The 27,863-nt window shown below is 40.1% G+C and overlaps 3 protein-coding genes across 6 annotated transcripts; 1 reads left to right on the top strand and 2 right to left on the bottom strand.

Moving 5' to 3' along the window:
- Positions 1 to 1,693: 1,693 nt before the first annotated feature.
- Positions 1,694 to 12,036, bottom strand: sec62 (SEC62 homolog, preprotein translocation factor). Its single transcript, XM_042427402.1, has 8 exons — positions 11,963 to 12,036; positions 8,003 to 8,111; positions 6,996 to 7,101; positions 5,913 to 6,114; positions 5,062 to 5,157; positions 4,873 to 4,933; positions 4,645 to 4,764; positions 1,694 to 3,495 (listed from the first exon to the last, which is right to left on the bottom strand). The coding sequence occupies exons 1-8, from the start codon at positions 11,996 to 11,998 to the stop codon at positions 2,945 to 2,947; spliced, it is 1,281 nt and encodes a 426-aa protein (XP_042283336.1). The 5' UTR covers positions 11,999 to 12,036; the 3' UTR covers positions 1,694 to 2,944.
- Positions 12,037 to 12,613: 577 nt separating this feature from the next.
- On the bottom strand, positions 12,614 to 21,052 carry samd7 (sterile alpha motif domain containing 7). Its single transcript, XM_042429293.1, has 9 exons — positions 19,748 to 21,052; positions 16,351 to 16,492; positions 15,906 to 16,029; positions 15,550 to 15,674; positions 15,358 to 15,439; positions 14,506 to 15,182; positions 14,292 to 14,407; positions 14,091 to 14,201; positions 12,614 to 13,488 (listed from the first exon to the last, which is right to left on the bottom strand). The coding sequence occupies exons 2-9, from the start codon at positions 16,451 to 16,453 to the stop codon at positions 13,252 to 13,254; spliced, it is 1,575 nt and encodes a 524-aa protein (XP_042285227.1). The 5' UTR covers positions 16,454 to 16,492; positions 19,748 to 21,052; the 3' UTR covers positions 12,614 to 13,251.
- Positions 21,053 to 22,336: 1,284 nt separating this feature from the next.
- On the top strand, positions 22,337 to 27,531 carry LOC121908994 (apolipoprotein D-like). Of its 4 annotated transcripts, none has more exons than XM_042429336.1 (5): positions 22,337 to 22,452; positions 26,266 to 26,399; positions 26,569 to 26,690; positions 26,976 to 27,064; positions 27,176 to 27,531. In XM_042429336.1, the coding sequence occupies exons 1-5, from the start codon at positions 22,428 to 22,430 to the stop codon at positions 27,415 to 27,417; spliced, it is 612 nt and encodes a 203-aa protein (XP_042285270.1). In that variant the 5' UTR covers positions 22,337 to 22,427; the 3' UTR covers positions 27,418 to 27,531. The 4 variants fall into 4 exon arrangements, with proteins under 4 accessions (XP_042285270.1, XP_042285272.1, XP_042285273.1 ...); XM_042429338.1 differs by lacking the exon at positions 22,337 to 22,452 and adding an exon at positions 22,570 to 22,728; XM_042429339.1 differs by lacking the exon at positions 22,337 to 22,452 and adding an exon at positions 24,787 to 25,192.
- The last annotated feature ends 332 nt before the right edge of the window (positions 27,532 to 27,863 follow it).

The following is a 27,863-nucleotide window of genomic DNA, read 5'->3' as shown; positions in this document are numbered from 1 at the left end:
ACAAGCACTGACGTTAGTGAACAAAATATTGTCACACTTGGTTTTCTTTTCTTAAACAAGTAGGGTGAAGCCGACATGCTGCGTTTTGTCCCACCGAGGAGAAAATATCACAATACTCGTGTGCTTTCTATATTTTTATTGCAATTATAAGATACAGATATATTTCCAGACATCCAATTTATTAAATTATACTCCAATATTGCATGAGACAGTCTTCAGAATGATATTGATCCAAATGTGGACAACTAGGCGATCAAAAGACACGTTTTTTTTCCTTTTTTCTTTTTTGACCAGAGATAAAACATGGATGTTTACAATTTCACTTTTATTTCCCCCAGAAATGTGCGATGAGAAGCAGCAGCATAGAGAGAGAGTAATACTACAATATACAACAGACCGATACTGTGCAACAGTCAAGAACAACTGGGAGATTTCTTTTTTTTTTTCTCTCTTTTGTGAAATGGTTTTGCCAATATTGAGAGTACAGCGACTGGCACACTGGCAGCCCAGGACACAGAGATGCACTCTGCCCGTTGGGGAAAACAAAACAAAACAAAGATACTAGAAAGTAAACAAGAGCAACAACATGACGTTGTGAGAATTGTAAAGTCAAAGAGCTACAAACGTCAGTGGGATTACAGGAGACAAAACTACTAAATACAGTCGAGGTGACTTCAGTTTTTAGGCAAAACAAATGGACAACAATGTACAGAAAGCCGAGTGAAGTATATTAAAAATATTCTTTCACTGAACAGAGAGTTTGCCACATCGGAGAAAGTGGGAAACGGCAGGTCGCTGCTGTCCGTGTTACACAAGCCACTGGTTTCATAACCTCGAGGTTAATGACTGACCAGACTTTGTGAGAGAAATACAAAAGTGGCAGCGCTGAACGCACAACAAACCGACCACATCACACATTCGACGTTACGGTGGCAAACGTACAAAGAAAAAAAAAAAATTGACAAAAACAAAAGCAGATACAGTATCTAACAAATTCCTGCTGCTTATCTGTCTCATCCCAGATGTTACCTTTAAGTAATGAGTACAATCTTGACATTTTGTAACTCATAATCGTATAAAAAAAAACAAAAATGAGTGTTACAAACACTCTGGGGAATACAAATGATACCTCCTAATACAAAAGAAAAGGGAAAAACAGTTTTACAGTTTCATAGACTGTAAGTATTGTATGTATATATTTGATATATCAATAGAATCCATATATAAATGATACATTTCTGTTTTTATACTTAAATATAATCCTCGCTATGACTAAAAAGAGCACCTAAAACATTTTCTAGCCAGGAGATGATGTGAAGGATCAGCTTGGACCTCGGCTAACCCGCCTGCAGGGTGGAGCTGGACCGCGACCGCCAGCCAACTGTTGAGTCGGCGAGCTGGATTCAAGAAGCTGTTTTCACACGCGACAGCTTGTGCGAGAGACTAGACAGGACAGGTTTCGGATGTTGAGTCAAGTGCGAAAAACACTCTTTTTTAAACGGTTTCATTGAGACCAAAAAATCTTTGTTTAGCTACACACTAACAACCTTGTGCTGTGCTTTTTTTTTCCCTCCTCTTTATTTATTTAAAGATGTGAAAGGTTTGGAGTTTGACACCACAGTTACAAAATTGATGAATGAACAAATGTACCAAACCCCCCCCCGCCCCCGCCCCCTCCCTGCCCCCCCTCCCCTCGCTCACACTCAACTGTCCATATTAAATCAACATGCATAAGATTATTATTAGTCGTGTTTGGCACTAATTTGCTTTACTTTATTATCTGGTTCTGTTTGCAAATAGACAGTTAATCACTGAATGTGTTATCTTCTAGCTTTAATGCAACCTTTTTAAAAAAAAAAAAAAGAAAAAAGAAAAAAATAAAGAAAATGAAGTATGCCAGCTATGTCCCAGTTGCTCACATTTACTCTTAAAGATGAGTCCCACGTTATTAAACATGAACTAGAAGTACTTCAGACTGTGTGGAGGATTGCACTATGATCATCAGCCATAAAAAATGCTTTTTTTTTTTTTTTTTACTGAAAATGGCAAGTACCTCGTACTGTTCTGCTCTCCGAATACTCTATCCAGCCACAAAATGGTCGATTTGTTGTTTTTTTTTTTTAGGTTCCTTTTGAGTAAACGACAAGATTTGGTCCATCCGGCTTAGTTCAGGTTTCATTGACAAAAGCAGACGCGCTGCTTTAAGTGCTGCCTGAGAAAGTTATCAGACTCGCTGGCATTTAACAGGATGTGAAGTGTGCTCCTGGCAGAGATGACCAAAAAAAAAAAAAAAAAAAAAAAAGGATAAAAAAAAAAAATCAGGTGCCCCAAAATCTCCAAAAACGAATGCGATTGTACCAACAACTTGGGGCTCAAAGACGACAATGAAATGAAATGAAAAGGAGGAGGGACAAGAAACCAGCATGTGTTCTCTTTCTGGTCTGTTTTTAACCAAAGAAAAGGGACATAAATAAAACAAGAGACGTTTTGAGTTGAAATGACACGAGAGATCGAGGAGAAGAAAACAAACAAACAAAAAGAAATGAAAACTCTCCATCAGAGTTCTTGTTGATCTGATGGGTGTTTTTTTTTGTGACAACTTCCTCAGGCGAACATGTCCGGTGGCAGTTTGTTTTTTTTTTTTTGTTTTTTTTACTTAATAGCATAAATAACATTTGGGTGGGAGGAATCAGATCCACCGTAAGGCTTCTATATATTTTTTTTATACATTTTTCCCCATTGTCATAGCCGTTTACTTTCACCGCTGTGTCTATCCCGGTACTGGTCTGTCGGTACTGTTTAGTGGAAGATCTCAACAACAAGAGATGGGAGCCTCTCCTCCTCCCGGCGGGCTCAGAGAGACTGGACTAGCAGGTCCTGGGATCACAGGAGGAAGGGAGGGAAGGACAGAGAGAAAAGTAGAGTGTGACAGGATTGTAAGAGTTTATGTTTCAGCAGTCTGGGGTTTAGTCTCACTCCCACCCCCTTCTTTCCTCTCTTGCGTCTCCTCCTCCTCCTCCTCTTCCTCCTCCTCTCCCTCTTCCTCCTCTGTGTGCTGCTCCAGCTCCTCCCTGGTGATCATCTCAAAGTCGTTTCCGTTGCTGTGCTGCGAGCCTTCGTCCTCCCGGCGGTCGCTGTCTGTGTCCGAGTGGCGATCCGCCCCCGTTCCCTCCCCCTCCGCTTCTTTACTCTCCTCCGGCCCCGCCTCTTTGCTCTCGTCCTCTTCGTCGTAGTCCTCGTCGTCGCCGTCTTTCTTCTCGCTGTCTGACTTCTCGTCGCTGTCCGACTTCTGAGCCTTGGTGGAGGCGCCGCTGTCCTTCTCGTCCGACTTGTCTGAGCCCTTCTTGTTGCTGGCTCGAGGACCTTTGTACTCGTGAGTGTAGAGCGGCCTGAACGAGTCGATGAAACCCACGTCCGCTGTCAGGTTGGGCAGGAACCAGAAGTGGTGGCGCCCGCCGGTCACGAGCCAGATGATCAGGAAGAGGATACAGCGGGCTGAGGAGAGAGGCAACAACCAGTGAGATCAATTATAAACTACAGCATACTGGTACTGCTCACGTAATCTATTACAGCATTATTTTTTTGACATGACTGAGTGAGCAGTTATAAATCAAACAGACATTTTAATTTATGAAATCAATGTGAGTCTGTAGCTCTGTTCAATGTGCGGAAATATAAAGGTTTATTTTATTAAGTAGCACATATCTGAACATCTTCACAACTTCGTATAAAACGTCCCCGTTTGTAGTATTTTAATGTGAATGATGCATCTTTCAAAATGTTAGTATTGCATGAAGATTTTGTTATAGTGGATACTTTTTTGGTCGCACTACTATTTCCTACATATATAAGACTTTTAATGTGGAATCTTCACAGACCATGAATTCTGACCATGAACGAACTCCTACTCCGGATGATTTTGACGGTCTTGCAAGAACTTTAAAAACTTTTTTAGAGGCTCCGTAAAGTACCATATTGTCCCGTGTATATAAGATGACAACAGCTGTTTTTGTAAAAAATACTTTTTAAAGATACAACCCACTTTCAGACTCGTCCAGTTGGGAACGTTTTCCGTTAATCCAAGAAGAAGAGAGTCCTCAACTTTGAAGCCTTTTCTCTTGTAGAAGTGAATTATTATCTTAAAGAAGAATGTAAATCTCAAATTTGTCTATCTTGTTGCACACTCTCCTGTCAGTTTGCATTTTTCAGACTGTTTCTATCTGTTTGACCTCCTCCTCATCATCTGTGACAGCAGTAATCGACAGATGATTCAGTCCGCAGTGCTGTGTTTCTGCAGCAAAGACGTCGGGAGACGATGTGGATTCGTTTTCACTTGTCATGAAATTTATTTCCTCTGAGGCAGAAAAACACGTTACATGAGCCTTCAAACGCTCCTGCAGGTTAAACTGATCTAACAAAACACTTTTAGTGCTGACTGACAGACTCACTATAAACAGACTTGAAGACACTTGCTAGCTAGTCGACAATAAGGCTACAAACAACCCATAATGCAACGCTCTCTGTAGGAGCCGGTTACAGCCGGTTGTCTCGTCCTCAAATATAAGACGACCCCCACTTTTTTCAAATTTAATATTCTGAATAAACATTGTCTTATGTGATCATTTATGACGTATGTGTACTTACCAACAGCAAGAAGCAATATACTGGCCACGAAGCAGCCGGCTGCAACACTTAGATAATAAACGCCTACACGCATTTCTGCTGGCCACAGTGGAAACAGCGTGGCTGCTATCACTGCAATGACTGAAAAACAGAAAACAAACGTGGACAGATGTTGTGAGTACAGAGAAGTAAAATCAGCTGCGATCTGCAACAGATTACCGTGCTTATGATTTTCAACCACTGACTCACCCAGTATCAATCCCATGGCAAACGTCTTGAAGTGGACGGGATCGTAAATCCACACGTACACCTGAAGAGACGAGACAAGAGGTGTATTGTATTTTTATCGCCGTTCAGGTGAACACACACGCACGCACACACACACACACACACACAGAGCTCTCTCTCTCCTACGTATCATCCTGTAAACCCGCTCACCTCATTTCCATCCAGGAACAGCTGATCCTCATGAGGCTCCAATTTAAACTTCTTCTTCACCTCTTTCTTCTTCTTGGGGCTCCCGGGACTGTCATCCTGTGAGAATATTCAACGATAGATAATCATATATTGTAAATAAAATGTTTTATATCCTCAAAATTTTTTTTGCTGGTGAGAAAACCATGAACTAGAACTTTATCATTTTCTTTATCCTCGCTGTAAGTTTTTGACTGTTGTTAGTAGAAAGTGAATGCAACATGATCTGGATGATCACACCATTAAAAAAAAAAAGCATATTGGCCCATAAAATGTAACCTAACCTGATAATCTGTCACTCAGTCATACTTTCTCTTTTCACTGTCCCAGATCTGACACCATGTAAACATGACTGAGCTTCTTCTTTCCAAGACTTTTAAAGATCTGTCTCGACATGTACTTTAACCTTAACGTCAATATCCAGCCATTTACTGTCAGGTTAGGAGGCCCGATCAAATCAACTAGGTCAACATGACTCTAGCCGGTCATAAAGCACAGATAAAGAGCTGCAGTCAGTCTGGGGGAGTCGGTGAACTGTTCGACACTGATGACGCCGTTTCAGATTGAGCTCAGCGGAGAAAAATCCATCAAAAGCTGCTGACGCATTTTAAAAAGCTCAAACGTTTTCCAGCCAGTTTTTTGTGCCGTGATCATCAACTAAGTATTTATTGCTTCTCTTATTTTTGCCGTATAACTGTCGTTTCATTAGTGGTGTAAAGCCTGTTTGCTCTGTGGAGACATTTTAACCTCCGACTGTGATAGCACTATCTTGTCAGGACATGAGAGTGAAAGTGTTCACACTGGCGGTGACGTACGCTCTTCTCTTTCTTGGTTTCCCCGGCCTCGGACTCTTTCTTCTTCTCTTTCTCCTTCTTTCCTTTTTTCTCCTCCTCTTTGCTGCTGTCGCCCTTGGCCTTCTCTTTCTCTTTCTCTTTCTCCTTCTCCTTCTTGGTGTCTTTCTCTGGTTTTTTCTTCATCACTTTGAGAGCGCGGTGGAAGAACTGCTTCTTTAGGAGTCTGCAGTGGGAGGAGGAGAGCGACTGGTTATAAAACACTGATTAAGATCAGATCGTTACTGTTCAAAGGAATCTCAGTCAGTGTGCACAGATTCAGGGGTCATGTGAAGGATTTTATTCCCAAAAATGCAAAAAATTTGAGCCTTGAGTTTGCAGGTTTCTTCACAGTTAATCATTCAAGTCAAATTTTTGTTTCACGCTAGTAGAGCTTACTATAGCGATCAGTCGATTAATTGATCAAAAGAAAATGAATCAATACTATTTGATATAACTATTTTGATAGCTGATTAATTGTTCAAGTCATTTTCTTACGCATAATTGCCAAAAATGAATTGATTCCAGCTTCTCAAGTGTGACTATTTGTTACTTCTCTTTGCCTTTTGTGGTAGTAAACAGAATTAGAGCTGCAACGATTAGTTGTTTAAACAATTAGCCTATCGACAGAAAATTAATCTGCAACTATTTTGATGATTGATTAATCGTTTTAATCATTTTTTCAGAAGAAAATGCTAAAATGTGCTGGTTGCAGGTTCTCAAATGTGAGGATTTGAAGCTTTTATGTGTCACACATGACAGTAAACTTTCATTCTTGGGTTTTGGACTGTTGATAAGGCAAAATAAGACATTTGAATACATCTGTTTGGATTGTGGGGAATTATAACAGGCTTTTTTTTTACATAGACTAAATGAAGAATCAAGAAATAATTGGCAGATACTCAGATAATGAAAATAATCGTTAGTTGCAGCCTTACAAGCCAGTAACTGTATTGTAAGTGTATATGTCACATGCTCAGATACCTTTTCTAATAAAATCCTACATGACACAGTCACACTATCCATCTACAATGTCTGAGGCCCGGCAGCGTGTGATGATCAGCTAACCTGTTGCAATAATCCAACACAGATTCCCTGGTGGTGAAGAGCGCCTCCTCTCCCTTCTTAGCCTTGGCCCATTTGGAGTCCAGCAGACAGTCCACAGCCTTGGAGGCTGATGTAGGGACACAAAGACGGACATTTAAAAAAAAAAAAACAACAACATAAAGAGTAGTGCTGGCACTGTATCAAAATGTCATGCTGCGGTTATCCTGGTTAACAGCGTTTTTATAGTATTGATCAGCTGAAAAATTGCCATTAGTGCAAAACATTTTATAGCCTGTGTTGAATTATAAATGCACTCAGTTAATGCACATCCAATCTATTAATTAGATTCTTGATCATCTAAAAACTGCATTCTAGACAGAACTGATGGCAGTAATTTAGATCCAGTCAGATTTCCTCTTTTTTTAACATTAAGAATGTCTCATCATCCCTTCATTTGATAAGTATAAGTATGTTTAAGTATTGAAGTAATTATCTGATTAGAAGAATAATGTAAGAAACTAGAATAAATGCCTGGGGCAGTGCTATAGGGCTACAGACAGACAAATATGGCTGCCCACAGCAGTAAGCAGAAAGCACTGATAAGGTCTTGTGGTGATGATGATGAGTAATAGGACTCAGCAGTCATACGCAATTTCACAACTATTGAGTAAACGGCATTTCCTAAAAACTGACAAATGTCTTCTGCTGTGTCACAGAACAAGACAAATCTATCTGTGTGGGACGAGACTGAAGCTGTGTTGAAGAATTTGACAACTTTGCATTAATGTGGCAGATTTTACCCCCCAAAATAATGACTTATAACCCAAAAACAGCACTGGTTTAATTTACTGTGACAACATCAAACTGTGATGAATCATCGTTCAGTAAACATGTCCCTTCTGTGTGTTGGACAGCAAACAGAAGGCAGGTTTTGACAGTCATGTCTTGATTCACGCTCCACCCGTTGCGCAGGTGTCGTGTGTTGACATATCTGCTTGTTGCCTCACATCCCACAGACGAGCACTAACCGATGAAGTAGTCGACCCGGTGGCCCATCATGTTCGTGGACTTGGTGGGGCAGTTGAAACGGAGGTACTTGGCCACCGCCTTCTCCTCCTTGGTGGGCTCGCTCACCTCCTGCGGGGCCAGACAAACACATACAGATGCAGACGGACACAAAGTAAATATTTCAGCTACATCTTTGGCTGGATAATAAACCAAATTTAGCAAACTGCCAAATTTAGGGATCTCTTAATTTGAACAAAATGTACAAACCTTATATAATTAAGCTGAGAATAGTTACAGCAGCCAGTGACATCTAACCAGAAGTTTGCAATCAGCTTGCAGTCTAGTTAATATTTTCATAATTTAAATCAATCAGTACGAACATATCAGAAATAAGCCAATAGAAGTAAGGAAAAATAATGCATTCATTTATTACAAAGGTCATCATATTACTGTATGTGTTGTTGTCAAGTTAAAGGTGTCAATTAATCATGAAATAGATTTTAGGTAATATTATCCAGCCGTTACTGCATCACAAGTTACCACAGACATGTACAAACAACACCTGTATTGTATATAAAAATGCAGTAACCCTGTAAAAAACTACTGGTGCTGTCTAATTTGTATTGTTGTACCTGATACTTTGTCAATAAAACACCACAAACTATGTTTTGAATAATGATGAGTGTTGAATCAACACCTCTCAGACTTTTTGTCAGGATTTTGGCATTTGTATTGCACAGTTTAAGTGTTGTTTTTATTGCGATCACCCCTTGTAATGGAAAAAGAAAAGTTAGGATGACCCTCATTAAACTGCTTCATTTTGGTAAAAGAAAAAAAAAAAAGTTGCAGACAAGCAACAGGGTTTTAATTTTCACAAAGTTCATAAAACATTTAAAGTGGCAATTAGCAAGATTCAACTGGCACATTATGAACATAACATCTCTACCTGAAGGGTGTGCTGGGATCTCCAGCTCTGAAAACTCACTCTCCCATCAGTACTCTTCACACAACACTCTAATGTTTCCCTTTCTAGTGATTATATCTTAGATTGGTGCCTAAAAATTGTTTATCACGTAAACATGAAATCCCTGAGGCTGAATGAAAGGCTGCAAAGCATTAAGAGTATCTGTTGCAATAAAAGAAGTCCCCCAAATCTTCCTCCAACTCATCCTCGTTTCTCACAACATCTGCACTGTCTGCTCTCCTGCCAGCAGCACTGAACCACATGCCAACACAGGAGGGAATGAGTGCATCAGCTCAATGAGATTCAGTGCAGCTTTATTCGGTCCAGCTGGCTCCGGCCAGCAACACGAGGAAGATGAAGCCCTCAAACAAGCCTTTGTTTAAAGAAGCAGGTATCAGTCACACCGCTCGGTTACATGAAACCCCTAAACGGAAAGCCCCCTGTCACCGTCTATATGATCTACCTGGCTTCATCACGAGGGGATTAGCTTGTGACTGTGTGGCCACATAGAAAATCAACTCTCAGGTTTGGGATGCCTGATGGCTAGAGCGCCACAGCAAGACCAAAGGACTGGCCATATCTAAGTAACAGTTTTGACTAGAAATACACAAAGGTAAGCAGTGCTGAACAAATCAGGAGAAATCATGTCAGAAAACAAGGAGACAACTGTTGTGTAATGTAGAGTGATGATGTTGGGAGGCCTCTTTGGTTGCGGTCCGCTCAGAAATGAGATAACAGTATGTGTTATTATGTAACTGAACTCCAATAGGCAAGAGAACATAACTCAGCTGCCAGTTTGTTAGGTGCACCTGGTGAAAAGTAATGTAGTCTAAAACAACAGCTTGCAATTAACTTGAAGGCTGTAGTTTGTGGTGCTGTTTAATTGTTTTGAATTATCTTGAGAGGTGTTTCTAATATTTTGTCTGCCTGATTTAGATCAACAGCAAAACACTAAGGACAAGGTTAGCTTTAAGTAGGTGGATCTACCTGGCAACTGGGTGGATTTTGCAATACTGGATGGTACGATATCTTGCAACAGGAAAAAACATCATTTTCACCATGCATCTCATGGATTGAAAACTGTTCAGCTTATCTTTGCTTGCAGCTTTATAGCACAATATGTCTGAATGATAACTGCAAGCACATTATCATACTCAGAGAGGATCCTAATCACAGTTTTTGTTAATCTGGATCTTAAAGTACTTCCTCCACTCAAAATATGTCTTTATTCTTTTTATTTAATTTGGATGTTTGAGCTTCACTGTGCAGAATGATGTATGTGCAGAGTTTGACACCAGAAGGTTGTTTTCACATTCATCTGCTGACAGTGGAAAGTTTCTCTGTGCTCACAGAAAATCAGAGTTTAAGGTGTGGACCTACGAGAATGTTTAGTGACATCACAACTATTTTGGAGCCAAACGTGGTCCAATATGCAGCTTAACACGTGGTATATGGAAACTTGAAGTCTTCAGAGGACATAGACGGAGGATTTTTCAGTGAAGTAGAAAACATCTTGTGTCCAGCAGTTAAACTTTTGAAAAGGAAAATATTTACATGTTCACAGATTCTGGATTTTTAATGAGAAGGGAGGATAAGTACATGTCCAGACATGTTTTAAGACATATATAAGTACTCTAATATGAATAATCATTTTTGTCTACAATGGTTCTTCCACAAACAAAGTCCTTAAAACTATATCTATCCATGCTCCTTCATTAAAATCCAGAATCTATGAAAATGCAAATACTTCTCATCTCAGAAGTTTAACTGCTGGACACAAGATGTCTCCTTCTTCACTGTAAAGTCTATTCTCAGTGTTTGTGCACTGGAGGCTTCAAGTTTCCAAATCGCACTTGTGTAAGTTGAATACCGGACCAGGATTGGCTCCAAACTAGTTGTGATGTCACAAACCATGCCCGAAGGTCTTCACCTTCAACTCTGATTTTCTGTGAGCTCAGAGGAAACTTTCCACTTTCAGTAGATGAATGTGAAAACAGCCTTCTAGTGTCCAACTCTGCACATACATCATTCTGCACAGAGAAGCTCAAACATCCAACTATAGGAACAAGAAGAAACATATTTTTGAGTGGAGGGAGACTTTAAGAATTTTTAAGGAAGTAACTGAACTTTTTTTGTGGAGCAACCATATCAGACACACATTATTTGTCAAAGCAGAGTCTTCAAACATGTCTGGAGGGGATCTTTCAGCATCATTATCAGTGGACAGCTGAGCTGAGCTTCTGTTCTTGTTTTGGGATATAAACATTATGTTCTCTCTACGTGACTAATAAATAATCAAATTAATGTGGAGTTGTGGTCATCAGTGAATGATTATAATGGTGCTACTAGATCAGAAATGTCTGGGTTTTTGTTGTTTTTTTTTTAAGGAAAGGATTTGGGATCCACAGTTCAAACTATTGACATGATTATTACATCCAGTCGAGTGATGCCACTCTATAAACTGTTGCGTTTTACTTTAGCAGCGTTAAATCTTCACTTCTTGACTTAAAAGCGCTCTTGTGTCCTCACTGACTGTCTGATACCTGCACAATAAGGAGCATTATGATGCAACGTATTGACTCATTAATTAAAATTCCCACAGATTGGCTCACATTATGTAAACACGTCTGCTTAGAGCTGACGCAGCTTAGCCACAAAAACGTTTACTGCCAGCTCAATCACGCACAAAACGGTTGACTGGTGGGACAGCTCAGTGGCCAACAATTACAACAGCTTTCCTGCAAAGACCAGCGTGTGTGCTACTAGTGGAAAAGCCGATAACCAGCTACAGAAATGCCTCATCCAAACAGAAATACTGACATTTATTTTCACCAGCCAGCTAATGCTAGCTACCGTTAGCCATCATCTAGATTCATCTGCCGTCTTTTAACGGCTCCTCACGAGGATGCTGCCGTTAACAAACATCCCGCAACAGGTCATAATCCAGCGTGTGATGTTTGTATGTTGTCCTCCACTCAGTAAAGGCAGTAATTTTTAATGAATCAAATTATGTTACCTGGATCCGTTTCTTGTGCCTCCTGCGTTCCGCCATGATCCTCCAACTCAGCTCCTCCGACGTGCGCGAGGCGGCGCGCGCGCATACAGCCGTGTAGTATCGCGAGAATAAGCGATTAAGGCGATTTCATTCATAACGAGACGCAGACAGACTACATGTTCTTTCTTAAAATATGCAGTGGTGGAAGAAGTACTCAGATCTTTTACTTAAGTAAAAGTAAAAATCCTGCATTCACAATATTACGTAAAGATCCATCCAGACATGTTTTAGGACATAAAATCCTCTGCTTGCAATAATAATATTTGTCTGATATGTTTTTCCACAAAAAATGTAAAAATAAATAAATAAATATCACTGTTCACTGATGTGTACATGTATGCAACATTTAATGTTTTCAAGGTAGAGCTAATTTTAACACCTTATAGGCCACTGTTGACAAGTCAAATCTACAACAACACTTATATAACAAATGATTGACATATAAAAGGTTTATCTGAAGAGTAACCTGTAACTACAGCTGTGAAATAAATGTAGCAGAGTAAAAAAACAATATATCCCTGTAGTGGAGTGGAAGTATGAAGTGGCACAAAATAGAAATACTCAAGTAAAGTACAGGTACCTCAAAATTGTACTTAAGTACAGTACTTGAGTAGATGCAGTTACATTAACATTCCACCACTGACAATATGTGATTCTTGGTCTTGACATATTTATTCCTTATGATGAGAGTAAGAAAGTACTACAGGTTCCTGTGTAGAAAAACACTTTTATTTCCAATCCATTCAACAAACAAACATAACCAAAAAGGTATCAAACATCCAAATCCAAAGGACACACACAAGTATTTCATTATTTGATTATAAAACCATCCCCATATGGTTTCTAAGGTCCTCGTGCAGACCCACTAAGAAAATGACACATAGCAGCTTAACATAAATCCAAACTGAATTTAAAGCTACAATCAGACGTTTGGAGACTTAGGCCCAAAAAAAATATATAAGACCTTCTTAGCTCCTCATAACTCAAAATCCTCATCAGTTTCACTCCACTTTTACAGATACATAAAAATATATGTCAAATACAAATATTTAGCAGACACTTAGGTCTTGTGGACCTGTGTATCATAAGCCCAGGCAGCAGTAGTAAATAGTAAAAAAGCATTTTCAATCCAGTAAATCATCATGTAAACAACACTGGGGCAGCAGCAGTTTATCAGGCAGTGCTGTAGGCGCAGATTCATCCTGGTCAGTTTTGCATGTGTCCTCATATTTCCATAATATCATCACTGATCAGGCTGTCTCACTGCTGGCAGATGGAGGGGAATTGTTTTCTGTTTCATGAAGGTGCTCTGTGGACTTGAGGACATCAGGGTCTCTTGGACTTGCCAACATCTCCTCGCTGTTGCAGTTAACTGGGGAGCCGATCTCTGACGAGTGATCCACAGGCTTCTCAGGAGTGGCCTGCAGGGTGGGGGTGGAGAGCGGCAGGTTCATCATGTACAACATGCTGCCCAGGCGCCTGGACACCTGTGGAGTCATAAAGAAAGTTGACACATATTTAAATATGGAACAGTCTGCCAGCTGATTTGTGTGTGTGTATATATATATATCATATATTATCACTCTGTGAAGCACTTTGAATTGCTTATATGATACTGTGCTCTACAAATAAACTTAACTAAACACCACAGAGTATTAATGGTAATGAATATGATTAAGTTAATGAGCTACACAAGCTATCACCCCCTGGAAAAGTGCAATGCAACCAGGAAATTATTCCACTGACATATCCTGCTGTTATGTAATGTTCAAATTATATTGAGACTGTGCCAGAAAGGTGTTAATTCAACTGTATTGTAATTTGTTGATGTATTGGATTACATTATATTGTATTAATGGAGGTCCAGTCTGAATATTTCTTTCTTTTATGTCTGAAACTACAACTTTTCAGAGCTCGGCCACAGTCTATGTACATTGTTTTTATGTGAGCTTATGTAGGTTGAAGCACATATTTATGCTTTTATGCATGAAATTATGTTGTATATGTCATATATTAAAATTTGTGTGTTTTATGTTTCACCTGGCTTCAAGACAAATTTCCCTGTGGGGTTTATGAAGTGTTTCTTTACCTGTGAGCGGATCTTAAGAGCCGGCCCAAGCTTGAGCCCCAGTGTGTCCAGTAGATGCTCCTCTGAGAGGAGGGGAAGCGTCTCCCCGTCAATCATGTGGTCCTTGAATGTCTGCAGAGTGAAATTATTTCACATTAACACAACAAAGACACAGCACAAAGAATGGAGATGAAACAATGACAGAAAACCGCAGATACCAACCTGAGCGTATTCTGAACATGTGGGTATACTGTTGATAAAGTTGTAAACATCATTCACTGTCCACTTCCGTATGTCCTCAGGCACCTCATCACCATTTAGAAAGAGATTCGGCGGACCTGGAAAACAAAGAATTCATATTGGTAAAATCATTGCTTAAAAAAAAGGAATTAAAAGTGTTAAAATCAAGCTGTAGATCTTTATTTTTCAAACATACCAGGTGGGAGGAAACCATTTCCAGGGACTGGGAACATGTAAGGCATGCCTGTGAGGGCTCCACCAGCTGAGGGATACATGAATTTGTCCTGGAAAGCTGAACATTGGCTTGTTATGTCTTTGTCATTTGCGCTGCTGTTGGCCACATCTGAGCACCCATCTTGGCTGTTAACACAGGCTTTACGCAGGCCTGGCTCCCCCTCTTTGTAGTTCTTCCTGCTTCCTGTGGCGAGTTCAGAGTCTATTTTGGCTTGATGATGCGTCTTGCTGGCGGCACACTCCTCACCCATGTCGCCCTTTGCCTCCACCTCTTTCTCCTCCCCTGATGTGGCCCCTGGGCTCTGCTCTACACTTTTATCTTCAGTTTGGCCCTTCAGGTTGGCCACGTGGCTCTCTGCGCTCTTGTGAGCGGTCGGCCTTCTGCCCGCCCTGCGTCCCCTCTCTCTGTGCAGCGTGCTGATTGGTGGGTAAGGGCTGGCTGACATGAGTATGCTGTTGGAGTGAAGTTCATCCAAGGTGGGACGGTGGACGAAGACGTCGTGGCCGTCTGGCATGCGCTGACGGCCTCTGAACGCCATGGGGTTGGAGGGGTACGACATAGGGTTTTCCATTCCCATCAGTCCCTTTTGGTGGGCGTTCTCCAGCTCCTTCTGATGCAGGATGGCATTCATCTCCATTCTGAACAGGAGCATACACAAATATTTTAGACACATTTGTTCAAAAATAAAGATGGAATAAAAATATCACACTTTGCTAAAGCAGAGGAGGCTAAATACATTTTGAGAAAGCATGAAATGTCTGATGCAGACTCGTGTGTAGGTGGAATGTCAGATGCTGATGTTACACGCTCTACCTGGCTATATTTTGCTTGTGAATGAGCTCCTGTCGCCGGGCAACTGTTTCCATGGGCTCCGAGGGCAAAAAGCCATAGCCGGCTGAGAAAAAGAAAGAAAAATGGGTTGTTAATCCTCATTCACATTCCTTAAATCTATATGGACAGGCTGGAAATTCTCTCAGGCATGAATGTGCATTGGGCCGTGCTCACCTGCTCCAGGGAAAGCTCTCCCAGGCAGGACACTAGCATGTGGGGTAAGAGGTGGACCCAGGTGAGGTGCCATGTGCATCTGTCTGGCATCAGAAGGTACCATCTCATTGGGGGGGACCAACTCCCTGATAGAGAAAGGAATATGATATCAAAGGGCTATTAATAAACAGATAATCAACTGTTTGCATCTTCAATAGCTGCTATTTTTTTTAATCCACAGAAAAGAGCATCAGAGTTTCCTTTCAAGCCTTAAAGTAGCCATGTCTTCTTCCCTCCAGCACCTGTAACTATTCTCAGGGGTGTCTTTTTTCCAGAGAACTATTATTTTGGATTTTAGAGCAAATTCACAAACGCACCTCTCCATGAAGCGTGGTTCGAACTGTGTCGGGACCCCCTGCAACCTCTGCTGCCCCTGGGTGAGGATCTGTGGAGCCATGGCCATCTGGTTTCTCATTATCATCTCTTGCCTGTGCCTCAGCTCTGCAAGAAAAGACATGCTCCGACTGTGAACGCTGGAGACTGCAGGCGTGACTGAGAATCTCATGACACCAGGTAGCAACACTAAAATCAATGTCACACCACATCACAATGTTGTTTTAACCCATTTGGAGCTCCAGATTGGAGTGAAATTTGCACAATTTAGATGTGTCAAGAAATTTGTAAATTCAAGAAGCGATAAATTTACTTTCACATACATAACTAATATTTTTATTTAAAAATGTAATTTCAGATTCCAAGAAAAAGACACCTGCCAGATTTTATATTGTCATGTCACTTAGTCTTATCTGTTTCCGTTCTCACCTCCAGCCGACATGCCGTTGACCAGACGATACCAGTGCTTCTCATCTAAAGCCCCCTGCTCTCCCAGTGCTGTCATCTTCCTCAGCTGCTCCCGTGGGGTCATGACACACACACACACGACCTTTGACCTCCACGTGAATCACTGTTGAAGTTCAAGTTTAAAAAGAGGTTCAAGTTAAAATCTGGAAAATGGAACGGGTAGCACAAACTTTGACAAATTAGTTACTATAATATCATATTACATATTGTAACTGTGAATTGTAAATTCCTAGAAAATGAAAAAATTAATGAATGTAGGAGTTTTTAATCACTCAGATACCGATATGTTAAAAGATGCAGCAATTGTACCATCTAAGCGCCTCTGTAGGAATTTTGTAATTTCTTATCATTGCCACTAGGGTGCAGCAATGATCTATACATTAAAGAGGTGTTGAAGGTCACTGAACTTTGCGCTAGACTGCCATTGCTCCATAATATATAATTATGCTAAAATATCTCACAAACAGATCATTATGTCTCACAGAACATCGTCATCACATACTACACATTAACAAATGTGGGCAAAACACATGTTTTTATTCTACCAGCAAACTTTAATTCAATGGAACAGAGGATTTCTTCTTGTTGCAGAGCTTTGACATTTATGTCTTCCCGGAGAATAAACTGAAATAGATAACAAAGGGGAGACGTATAACCCTAACCACTGCCAATGTGAGATCAATGCACTTGCACCTTACCTTAACCTTTAACCCTCACTCTCACCTCTTACCTCAACCATAGCATTAAGTGTTAATCTTAAACCAACTTTAACCCTCACCGTAAAGTAAACCTAATCCTAAACTTAAATTTAACCCCTAAATCCAAATCCTAACTCTAACACATGAACATGTGAAGACCAGCAAAAGAAGTGCTACATTTAAGGATTTTTCTCATCTATTTATCCTTGTAAACACAGCAGGTCCTCATAAGTATTGCAATAAAAAGACACACATACTGTGCAAACCCCTAATGGCCACATTGCTCTTGGCTGAGCCAGCAGCTTGTGTACACAAGCACAATCGCCTTAGACACCTCCAATTAGCCCTCTACACTGCAGAAATCCCATTACAAAATATGATACTGTAAACGACAGCGTAATAATCCAGTTCTGCTAATCCAAGACCAGTGTGCATTGTGTTTGTGGATAGATGAATCTGAATCAGAGTCGTACAAAAACTACCCAATCAACTTCTCTCATGATATTAGTTTATAGTTCTTAAAATTGTAAATTTTATATGACAAACATATAAATCAAACCAAATTTTTGTATGAAACTTTGTACAATACATGTGTAATCTGTGCACATGTACTTGTACCACATTATTTCTGCTGTCCCCTCCCCCAGCAAAATGCAGTCATAAGATTTGCCCTGAGGCCTTGTGCATTATCCACCGTCCCTCAAGTTCCCTCTGAAGCTCATTTAATCTGAGGGCTGTAATCCCTCTGTTAGTCCTGCAACAGTCTGCTAGCTACATCTGCTGACCTGCCTGCAGACCGCCTTGCTGGTCTGTCCAACCCCCATCCCCACCTTCCCAGGCCCCCGCTACCCCCACGATCCTATTAGCTAAGTCCTGGCTATACAGCACTTTAAAGGGATGTGTTGGAGGTAATCCGCACGTTTAGAGTTTTACCCTCAGCAAACCTTGCCTGTAAGCATCCCGGACAATACACCCTAAGTGCTAAGCCTATTAGCCTCCATTAGCTCCCAGGATGTCCTAAAAACACCTTGGGGATAAATCTGGGGATGCAATCGGTTTATGTGGAGCTATGTGGTGCGAACACATGCACCTTATTTCCACCTCCTTCTCTCCCAATGTCATAACAGCTAGCATCAGCAAACGAGAAGGAGCATATTTCAACATTTATATGCTTGTAATTCCCAAGTGGGCACTAAGCTCTGAGCCTCCGGGCTTTGTGTAATGTATTATCGCCTTTACACACACTCCACTGGGAGTTAATGATTTAGTCTTTCCTATGAGACACTGTGAACAATTGTACATAGTTCAAGATGATTAGGATTTTTCGGCGTTGTAGTTTGAGCGGATGAACAATAGCTCAAACACTCAATGATTACATCTTGAGAGTGAAAAAATAAAGCTGTAAACCAAGAAAAATGTGTTTGATTTCTACAGAAACTGTTCATCAAGTAAAGCAATGCTCGGGGCTTGTTCAGACAAATTAGTATTACAAACTGTAACAGGATATTGCCCCAAGAAAAGAGACGACTGGAGGAGCCAACTGGAGGAATCCCTTACAAAGTCTGTACACAGCTAACACTTATCAAAGCAACATTCATTCATTCCAAAAGATCTCTTTTTACATTTGGCAACATATAGGGGAAAGCAAACAGAGTTCTCTAAAATCATGTTGTAGCTTGAGACCTGTTGAACCCTGACCCCGCTCAAACATCTTATAGTTACAGAATATGACATGTAAATTTTAAGTGGCTTCAGAATTTTGTGAGTGAAATTGTCACCAAAGGTGAGCTCTAAAACTCCTGTCATATTTCCTTAACAAGCAGAGGCCACACCGCAGCTGCCAAATCCGGGGATTGGACTCCTTGGATTTGCTGTTGCCTAGTTAATCTCATTACAAGAATGAATTAAAGGGAAAAATTGCTGACGACTTAGATGGAGCCCTGAGGAGGTCATATCAGACAAGACAGAAGTATTGTCTGGCCCTTCCTAATCCCCCCATGCAACACATGCATGCTCAAATCATGCATATTCTGTCAGTTACATGTGGTGAGCTGCAGGTAGTGTGGATTTAAGAATTACTTGTGGTGTCATTATTTCACATGACAAAGTGGTGAAAAATGTGGTGATAATAAATTAATAAACTGTATATATACTGTATATAAGTCACATGTAGACATAATTAATCACATGACAATTCAGCGCGCATTTAACATTATTTTCCATAAGTACTACTTACAGAATCCGGACTAATTATTAGGTTAATTATACAGATTTCAAGGTTGTTCCTCTAATCGCATTGGCCTCTAGATTAATCATTCACTCAGGGATCAGTCGCCTTTTATTTACATTCTACATGACAAGATTTACCACTTGAAAGTTCTGCATTTTTATAAAATTGTGATGCAAATATTTGGCTGTAAAATCTGCCTGGATTTTAAATTAGTTTCTGTACATTTTGCTCACATACTGAGATGTTAGATAGAATAGACACTTATATTGCTTAAGATTATACTGTTTAGATTGTGACTTTACAAGAATAATACAGAAGTAAATGTGACTTACAAAACATAAAATATATCCTACACACATCAGTCATAACAGAGGTATAAGAATAATGGAAGGTGAGCAGGGAATATTGAAAGAAATTTTAATTGACTTACCTTCAAGTTCACACCAATGAGCAGAGTTTGGACCTCGTTTGTCCCAATTCAGGAGGAAACACAAGTCAAAAATATAAATGAAAAACCTTTGGACAGCTCACAGAGTCAGTCTACCTTCTGTAAGCTCTTTCACTTCCAACTAAATGGCCTCCCACCAGCCAACCAACTGGTCCGAGTGCAGTCTGCTGCCAGCTAACTGCCTTAACTAAAAAAGACCTTTTAAATACCGATTCATTTCATCTCCATTAGCTGGCCTTATCTCCTTCGGTAAGCCCTCCCTGTCCTGACATCACTATGATCTCCCATCCAACTACTTGCCGCACCTTGCAACTGATGTGTAATTACTGAAGCAGCACTGGTCCTAAGCATGGAGTGCTAAACCTCTTTCAACGTTTACCTCACTAATCCCTTGTTAGCACTTTAGGCCATAGTTAAGACACCTAAATGCTTAGCTTCCTTTTCCAGTGGCAAAATGGCCAACCCCCCCATAGCTGCTCTAGAGCCACATGCAGAGAAGCTACATGATGCTGAGTGTAGACATTAAAAATCCAAGAGATCAGTCTTGTTTTTGTTTTTCTTCATATGTCTAGTTTGGGTGTCAGAAGTATTGCGCTCCCTAGGGTGCCAGGGGGTTGACCCAAACATGCTTGGTGGTAATTTGCTAGAAATCCGACTAAATGTTGGCTGGATCATCCTCTCAGACCTCTTAATCTGACAGTTTGTGCTCACCAACCGCTTACAGCATGGGCCTGCACTTTGAAGTATGTTTTCTTTAATGCCTTGTGGGCAAATAGGTATGCACAAACAGTCGGCTGAGTGGTTATTTTGCTAAACAGCAGACATGCAGTGGAGGGGGGCAGCGAGGTACTTAGATCTCCCTCTACAGTCTGCAGGACAGTAAAGAGCTTTTGGAGAGTTAGGGGTTACTTACACATATAGACTGGTGGGTACACCTACTGCATGTGGTAACAGATAGGACCTAAATTTTCCTCCATAACTGCCTGAATTCTTTGAGACACACTCAACAACTCATTTGAACTATTCCTTGGCTGAGAACGCGACGCACAAAGCCTGATTATAACCCTGATTAGCAATGATGACTAATATTGAAGTTGAGGAGAGTCTTCACTAATCTGCCAGAACTAGGTTCATGAACAATTGGCACCTGTCATCTTGTAGGGTTTCAAATCTCTTGCGTCTTGAATGAGCCTCTGACCAGCTGGAGAAGTCAAGACTGTATCACTTGTTTAATTTTTATGATTGGAATCTAAAACAAATCCATATGTAAATCTGTTGTTTGAGATGTTTTTTAGTCTCACTAACTGGTTCAGTTGGTCGGTTGACCAGTTTGGTCCAAACTGATCTCAACAACTGTTGGATGGATTGTCATGAAATTTGTTACTGTTATATTCCCCACATTATCTTCTGGTGATGAGCACCATGCAGCTCATTAACCTTCTGGAGCTATCCCTCTGACAAAATTTTGGACATGAAGAGGCGCACCTGGTCAGCAACAAGGCTTGCGTACACTGTGACATCCAAATGATGCTCATATTGAGGGACCTAATGAGTGCCAGCAAAACACTCACCACACCATTACAGGACATCGTCCAGGTTTGGTGATCAGGTGCCCACAGTGCAGCCTCATCCTCTTGTTTTAGTGTGCAGGAATGAAACCTGGAGTGGCAAATGCTGCTGTAGCACAATTTATAATTGAAGAGTTGTCTGTGGAGAGATGCCATTCTGCACATCAGAGCTGGACAGAGCTGTGATTTGTGTACGTAACAGTGGCCTGACCATTAACTTTAATAAGCTGGACCATTCTGCTGTGACCTCTCAGTGACGTCACTGTTCAGACCTGCTGCTGGATGTCTGTCTGTATGTGTGTGTGTGTGTGTGTGTCTCTAATGTTCTTTCAAATTGTTCCCGAACCTCTCACACTTTCTGGTTATTTAATTTAAATATTAAGTTAAAGCCACATGATTTGTTACTTGGGGACTTTACTGTTCTGTGAACAAGCCCCTTAACAAAATGGCCAAGGGTGCACTGGCAGCCTACTGGTTAAGACGCCTGCCACATAATAGGGGTGTGCCTGAATACAAATATGTTATTCAGCAAAGCACAAATAGTGGATTTTTTATGAATATTTGTTTCATACAAATTTTTTACAAAATAATTTGTTTTCAGGAAGAAAAAAAAAAAAACATGTCAAATACCAGCCCAGCGGCAAGCTCTGGGGCTGAAAAATGAAGCCAATGCGGAAGTGCCAAAAACCTGTATTCTATCTAGTAGCCATCAGGGGGCGACTTCACTGGCTGCAAAAAGAGGTCCGATTGTAACGAAGTCTATGAGAAAATAACCCTACTTCTCACTTGATTTATTACCTCAGTAAACGGTTTCCTAATGAGTTTATGGTCTCAATCGCGAGTTTAAAGTCTTCTTCAATACAGCATGATGTTCATTTTGTAAATTATGGCCCCATTAGAGTAAAATAGATGATAAAGCAGCGTATGCTTTAGGGCGTGGCTAAGATGTGATTGACAAGTCGCTACCATGGCGACAAGGTTGCTTACGTAATGTAACCATTGTGTATAGGTGTAGCTGCTGCTATTGCACAGTGTGTTTTCAGTTTACTAAAGTTAATTGTAACATTGTGGTAGTTGTAATAAAATACCAATCAATGAGTCGGATGATTAGTTTTTCTGGTGAGTACATTTTGTTTTAATGGTTTTAGGCCTGTTTTTCGCTAGCGAAAATTAGCATTAGCATTAGCATTATCACTGTTAACCATAGATTGTAAATGCACCGTGCTAACCAAGCTAGCAGCTAGCGCTATGGTCAGCCCCACCCTCTCGCCCAAATTTGGTAACTTCTGGTTCCAAAAATCAAACATGGCGACGGCCAAATCCAAGATGGCGATGGTCAAATCGCTACACTTGAGGCCTCAAAACGGCAGTTCAAAACCAATGGGTGACGTCACGGTGACTATGTCCATATTTTTTACAGTCTATGATACCAGCACACAGGTTGGTTATGTCACTATCTCAGTCTCTCTCCTCTGCTCCACCATTACGTGTATTAGCAGGTCTCAACGAGGGGAGTCACATCCACCTGCTACATGATGCACATTTCCTAATTTGGACATCACTCCCGGAGTTGGGGGTGTTCCCCAGAGATAAAGCTGAGCTACTGACACACGTGAAGTGCTCCCAAGGAACTCTCCGTAACCTTTTTTTCCCCTTCTCCTTTCCACAAAGTTAGGTGGGAAAAAGTAGGCAATAAATGAAAAGTGCAAAGCAAGAATCACCTTTGAAGTTCTTCCCTTCATGTTACACACTGTGCTGTCTCTGTGTTATGGCTGTATAAATAGGAAGAGGTCTGTCTGCAATGAGGTGATGACTATAGTTTTAGTTCAGTAGTCAGTGCAGTCGTCTATGGTCTGGGAGACCAGTTCGAGACTCAGTGTGGGGACCTCCTTCGTAAGGTAGTTTGTTCATGGACACTTATTGTAACACTTTAATTCTCTAAAATTAAAAGCGTAATAAAAACAAAAACAAAAACAAAAACAAAAACAGGATTTTTAAGCCTCTTTCCACTTTTATTCGAATACAAATACAAATACAAAATAATTTTGCTGCCTCAACAAATATAGATACAAACACAAATACTGGGCCCACTGCACATCCCTTAATCTCTACAATCTTGTCATGTCATGTTATCAGTATATATTATACAGTACACTAATTATACAGCATATATCTTAAACAGTGTGAATTTATTATGTTATTTATGGTAGGTAGAAGTAATTTTTAACATAATAACATAATACATAATACATGACATAATAAATCCAAAAAGATAAGCTCTTGGGATTTTTTTTGATACATATTAATTTCCATTGTTGTGTGTCATTCATTTGATTTCAATCAAATAAACAAAACTCAAACTACAAAATACTACATTAATTTACCACTTATGGGTAATTTATGGACATTTAGTCAGAAACAAGTTAAAAATGACTTTACAAAAATACATAAAACCAAGAAAATGCATGAATGAAAAAATTAAATATAAAATAAGAATACAGTTTTAATAAAGGAAATTAAAAGCACAGATGCAAAATTTAATTGTATTATCATCATCTTTAATATTTTTATGAATGCTATTATTACTGTTAATGTTGCTATTTGTTGGTAGTAGCTATATTAATGGTAGCTGTGACACCGACTAAGAGAAACAGCAGGAACAATGGAAGGAAAATAAACAGTATAATAACATCAGATGATATATGTGCACTATTATTATTATAATATATCTATATCTCTATATATCTATATATATATAATAAATGGTATTATATTGGTATTTATACACCTTTAGTTTAATTACAATAATTAGCCATAATCAGAGGAGGAGTCTGTGTTTGTAGGCATCCAGCAGACAAGCAAGGTTGAACATTTTTTACTTAGAAAAAAAAAGACTAATAAAGGATTTAGGAATTAAGGGAACAGAGCATTAGGACATGTAAACCGCTAATTTAGGAATCTCCTGGGTGTAAGCTTTTTATAAGGGATTTCTGTCCGTCTTGTTTGCACCCAGCATTATAGAGTCACAGTGAGGCGAAGGGATAAGAACAGGTTTAACCTCAGGAAACAGGCACTGGCTATAAATTCAATGGGTCAGCACAGGGACGTGTCCATGTTCTAATTAGCCTACAGTAACAATCTGGTGTCCGGATCACCTACTGTACATTTTTTGCCCATCAAATGACTACTGTACTGAATGTTTAATCCCTCTAAGGTTGAAGCTTTTACGCCCTTTACGCCTGATGGAAATCTTGTTTAGGTCTTGATTACCGTGTGATCCTGGGTAGTAGGATTCTTTAGGATCAAGAATCCTTGAAATAACTGAAAAGCCTTAGATCCTAGATTTATTAGGCTACATTCAGTAAATACCTGAAACAATTAATGTCTTTAATGATGACTTGCTCAACAAATACTGTTAACATGTGCTGCTTTTTTTAGTTAGATGACAACCACCAAAGCCGTAAAATACGTAATCCCCCTCCCAGATTGAAGGCAGGTGATTATAAAAACAATTATAGGTCTTAAAGCTCATTTTATCGAGATAGCCTATATTTCTTGGCATGCAATCTTCTTTTCAATCTACTGAAGAAGCACTCATCCCATGTCTGCATCAGTAAAAGAAGAATTGCCTATTTTGACCTCTGTGTGACATCAGTCTCAAGTGGGCTGATCAAACACCTGGAGATCGGAGTCGAAGGGAAACCCTGTAGCAAAATGTTTTTGAGGGCTTTGAAGATGAGAAAAAGCGAGAAAAAGTTGAAATGAAAAGTGAAATGATTTGCAGGACATTTGGTAAAAGATATATATGAATCATTTCACTCAGTTTGACAGAGTTTTGACCTTTCTTTGGATTTAAATGGTAGGCCAACATTCATTGTTAACAACGCTAATGTAAGCTAATATTCTCACAATTATGACAGTGCTAACATGCTGATGTTTAGCAAGTTGTTTACCATTTACCCTAGTTTAGTGTGTTAGCATGCTAACATTTGCTAATTATCACTAATCACAAAGTACATCTAGGGCTGATGGGAATGTCATTTGTTTCTCAGGTATTTGGTCATAAACCAAAGTATTGGACAAATTAAAACACTGATCAGATGAAAACCTTATTTAAAAAGAAGAAAAATTATGGGATTACCCTATGGGGGATGTGAATGCGTACCAAATTTCATTGCAATCCAACCAATAGCTGTTGAGACATTTCACCAAAAAAAAACAGAAATACCAACCTAATGGTGGCAGTAGAAGAAAGGACCACCAAATTCTCTAGCTTACACCCTTTATAAACCTTGAAAGTCTGTACCAAATTTTAATGGCAATCAATCCAACAGTTGCTGAGATATTTCACTCAGTGGTGGACCGACCGACTGACCGACTGACTGGCGCTGCCACCTCTGGTGCTGCACCACAAACGTTGCTAAAAACTACTTGTAGATCAACTGTGGACTCATTTTTTGTGATATCACTGTTACCCCATAGCACTGGTATCACCAAGAAAATGTCATGATATGTATCATTATTACCTCTCTAATGATTTGCTTAAATTCGTTTGTTCATTTATTCATTCATTCATTTGTTTTTGTGCTTCAGTGTTTTACAGTAATCTCACAATCACAATACTAACCTGTGAATGCTTCTCTGTCACAGGCCTGTTTAAACACAAAATACTTGTGTGGACAGATGCCAATTCTCACACTCCTCAATTTTCTCAAAATAGCTTCACGTGTAAATAGGGAGGAAGGGCTGCAGAACCTAATAACTGATGTAAGCCTATAAATACACCTCAAAAAAATCTGAATTTCACTGCTACCCGGTAATATAAGTAAGCAGGTGGCACCTGTGATTCTCCTCTCCTCTCAATACTTTAATGATGCTTTTCATTTTTCATGTTTAAAACTGAATAATTGACTTTAAAAAAAATCTCTACAGGTTGTGGAGGAAAGATGAATGCCATCCAGGTGATTTCCCTGACGCTGCTGTCCGTTCTGGCAGCCAATGCTCAGGTCATCATGCCAGGAAGATGCCCCAAGCCTGCTGTTCAGGAGAACTTTGATGCTGCAAGGGTGAATACAAAACCATTTACTATATATATTTTTTAAACTCCTACATAAAACAAACCAGGCCTCCCAGGATGGACAATTTGTCTTGCTAAACAAAAACTTGCCTCAAGATGTTCTTCATCAACTACGAATTTTACTTCATGCCCTTATGTTCCTTGTGCCATCTCTGCAGTATCTCGGTACGTGGTACGATATCCAGAGACTGCCGCATGCCTTCCAGAAGGGCGAATGCAGCACCGCCACTTACAGCCTGTTGAGCCCTGGAGTTGTTGGTGTCCTCAACAGAGAGCTGCTGTGAGTAAAACATCAACAGTTTTTCATTTGGTTATAACCATTTGAGGCATATTCACACATATTCTTGAAGATTTTGATCAATAAAAATTAAAATTTTGGAACTACAACTAAGACCAAGATCTATTTTACTGCCTGTCAAAGATGTTTAATGCTGCTTGTTGATTTAAATAAATGTTTCACTCTTAAAAACTTGAGTTTTTAGGAGTCAGATGCTGTAGTTTCCGCTGTTTGTGTCACTGTTACTAATTGGCTGTCTTTTGACATTTTACTGTTTATCTTTGTTAGTGCTGATGGGACCATTAACTCCATCAGTGGCTCTGCAGCGGCTAAAGACCCCTCTGAGCCTGCCAAGCTCCTGGTCTCCTTCTTTGAGAGTAAGAACTCCTAATTTAACACAAACCATCTCTGGGAAACCAGAAACATATTATTCCAACACTGTGATAGAGCATCATCTTTAAAAATATTGTCTCTCTCCACCTCTCCAGACTCTCCCGCTGCCCCTTACTGGGTTCTGTCCACTGACTACGACAACTACTCTCTGGTCTACAGCTGCACCGACCTCGGTGTGCTACACGTGGAGTTCGCCTGGATCATGAGCAGGCAGCCAACTCTCCCTGAGGAGACCATTGAGGAGCTGCACCGCACTCTGTCCTCCATCGGAGTCAGAGTGGACAAGCTGCTCACCACCAACCAGGATGCAGATTACTGCAGCGCCATGAACCAGTAAACGGACTATGACAGTCTGGATTTAGCCTACAGACTGCTGTGTCCTATGCATTGTGATTGCACACATTATACATCTCACTGTATGCCTAATGCAAGGTCAAGGCAATAAAGTTGGTAAAACAGAGGTGCATGTTGTGGTTTCTGTTCTGTGGGTCTCTGTGGATGTACAATATTGATTAAGCACACACATACTTTTGCTATAATATATTGGCCATGGTCCTGCTTTATGTCTCTTTGGTCCATATAGTCACAACAAAGGTGGATGGCAGTAATGACAGTAATTTGCACATAGTGATCAATGATTTATATGAAATACATGCTGTACTGTGTGCAACATCATGTGCTAATTTACAACTGTCAGTCTGTATCTCCCCAGTTCATCTAGAGATCATTAGCCCTTATCATTTAAAATAACTTGTCATGCTGCAGCTATGAATTAATTGGCTT

The sequence above is a fragment of the Thunnus maccoyii genome, chromosome 12, assembly GCF_910596095.1.
Source record: "Thunnus maccoyii chromosome 12, fThuMac1.1, whole genome shotgun sequence".
In the NCBI taxonomy this organism is placed as follows: Eukaryota; Metazoa; Chordata; class Actinopteri; order Scombriformes; family Scombridae; genus Thunnus; species Thunnus maccoyii.
Note: the sequence above shows the minus strand (reverse complement) of the source record. Positions and strands in the feature narration are given on the sequence as shown.